General features: G+C 36.3%; 2 protein-coding genes across 2 annotated transcripts in view; both read left to right on the top strand.

Annotated features, from left to right (window-relative positions):
• Window positions 1-397, top strand: part of LOC104810589 — a 1531-nt gene extending 1134 nt beyond the window's left edge. The window contains exon 3 of the mRNA XM_010536936.1: window positions 380-397. Coding sequence (XP_010535238.1) covers window positions 380-397 — 18 coding nt within the window. The remainder of the gene's footprint in view (window positions 1-379) is intronic.
• A 458-nt stretch (window positions 398-855) lies between these two features.
• Window positions 856-1287, top strand: part of LOC104810400 (uncharacterized protein C23H3.12c) — a 2720-nt gene continuing 2288 nt past the window's right edge. The window contains exon 1 of the mRNA XM_010536688.2: window positions 856-1280. The gene's annotated coding sequence lies outside the window, so the exon portion shown is untranslated. The remainder of the gene's footprint in view (window positions 1281-1287) is intronic.

Below are 1287 nucleotides of genomic sequence, written 5' to 3' on the forward strand. Positions count from 1 at the left end.
TTTTTTTTTTTTTCGGTGGTGTACCCTGAAATTGCTGCGACCCAAGTGGGTTATTAGGGTTAAAACCCCATATCTTTTCCTTCAACTTCATGCAGTATATATGTGCTTTCTGGATGATGTGATGATGTTGTAGTATCAGTGGCATGCCAGTGTTAAATGCATTCTGACATGGCATTACGTTGTGATTTTATGCTTAGGTGGTTGGTCCGGCAACCATCAGTTAGGACCATGAACCTGCATGCTTATTTTGTGCAATGGAGCAACAAAATATGCTACTCGAATCAATTGAGATGAAATTATATGTGACCCTGATCTCGAGGAATGGTTTGAAGGATGTGTTATTAACTCTTGTGAGTTCATTAATCTTTCTGATTTACAGGTTTTGGTTCTTTTTTAATCCATGATCCAGCAGAATCTCTTGTTGTTCTTCTGTGTATGTGTTAGTAGGGGTAGTCATTTCGGTTCAAGTTCGGTTCAATTATTCGGATTCAGATTTTTATTGGTAAAAAATTTTATTTTTCAAAACAAAATGGTCAGGTCCTATCTGTTAGTATATCATATAATATAACACCAACTTGTCCATTTTTTTGTGTGTAAACTCTTCTCTTTCACATTCCCAAAAAATATATTTTTCTTTTTTGTTCCTTACCTAACTAAATTGCGTATCTAGTCAGTTTGTGTCTCGAATGGGATCTGATATTTTTCATCTGTAAACTTCCTTTTCTCCTAATTTTTTAACACACTGTCTTAGATTATCCTGCGAAGTTTACAACTGATGTGTCGCGGCAGCCTTATCCAAAATGTTCAAAGATTTGGACATACTCCCAAAAAAAAAAAAACCCCATTTATTTAACAATCCATGAATCCATCTGTGGCGAATTCGGATTCATAATCTTTTCATAAAGGCGACGACTTTAGCATGAAATTATAACAGATGGGTTAAAAAAATAATTGCATATAAGCAAAATGGTGGATTTTGTATACGAGAATGTGTGTGTGTGTATATATGTATGTATGTATGTATGGAATCGCGCCGCTTCTTCCACTTCTTCTTGAAATACATGTCTATATCGGTCGAGGAGAGAGCACCAAAGCTTCGATTTTTTCCCTTTGAATAGAGGTTTCATTCTCTTGACTTTGGTTATACATAAAACCCACGTCGCCGAAAGCCTCCAGACGACGGATTCAAAGTAAAAATCCAAACTTTTTTGGAAGATTCGATCTCACGACTCGACGGAAAACCCTCTCTTTCTTGTTTTTCGCTTTCTGGGTTTTCTTTCGCTCTTC

The sequence above is a fragment of the Tarenaya hassleriana genome, unplaced genomic scaffold, assembly GCF_000463585.1.
Source record: "Tarenaya hassleriana unplaced genomic scaffold, ASM46358v1 Cleome18, whole genome shotgun sequence".
Classification (NCBI taxonomy): Eukaryota; Viridiplantae; Streptophyta; class Magnoliopsida; order Brassicales; family Cleomaceae; genus Tarenaya; species Tarenaya hassleriana.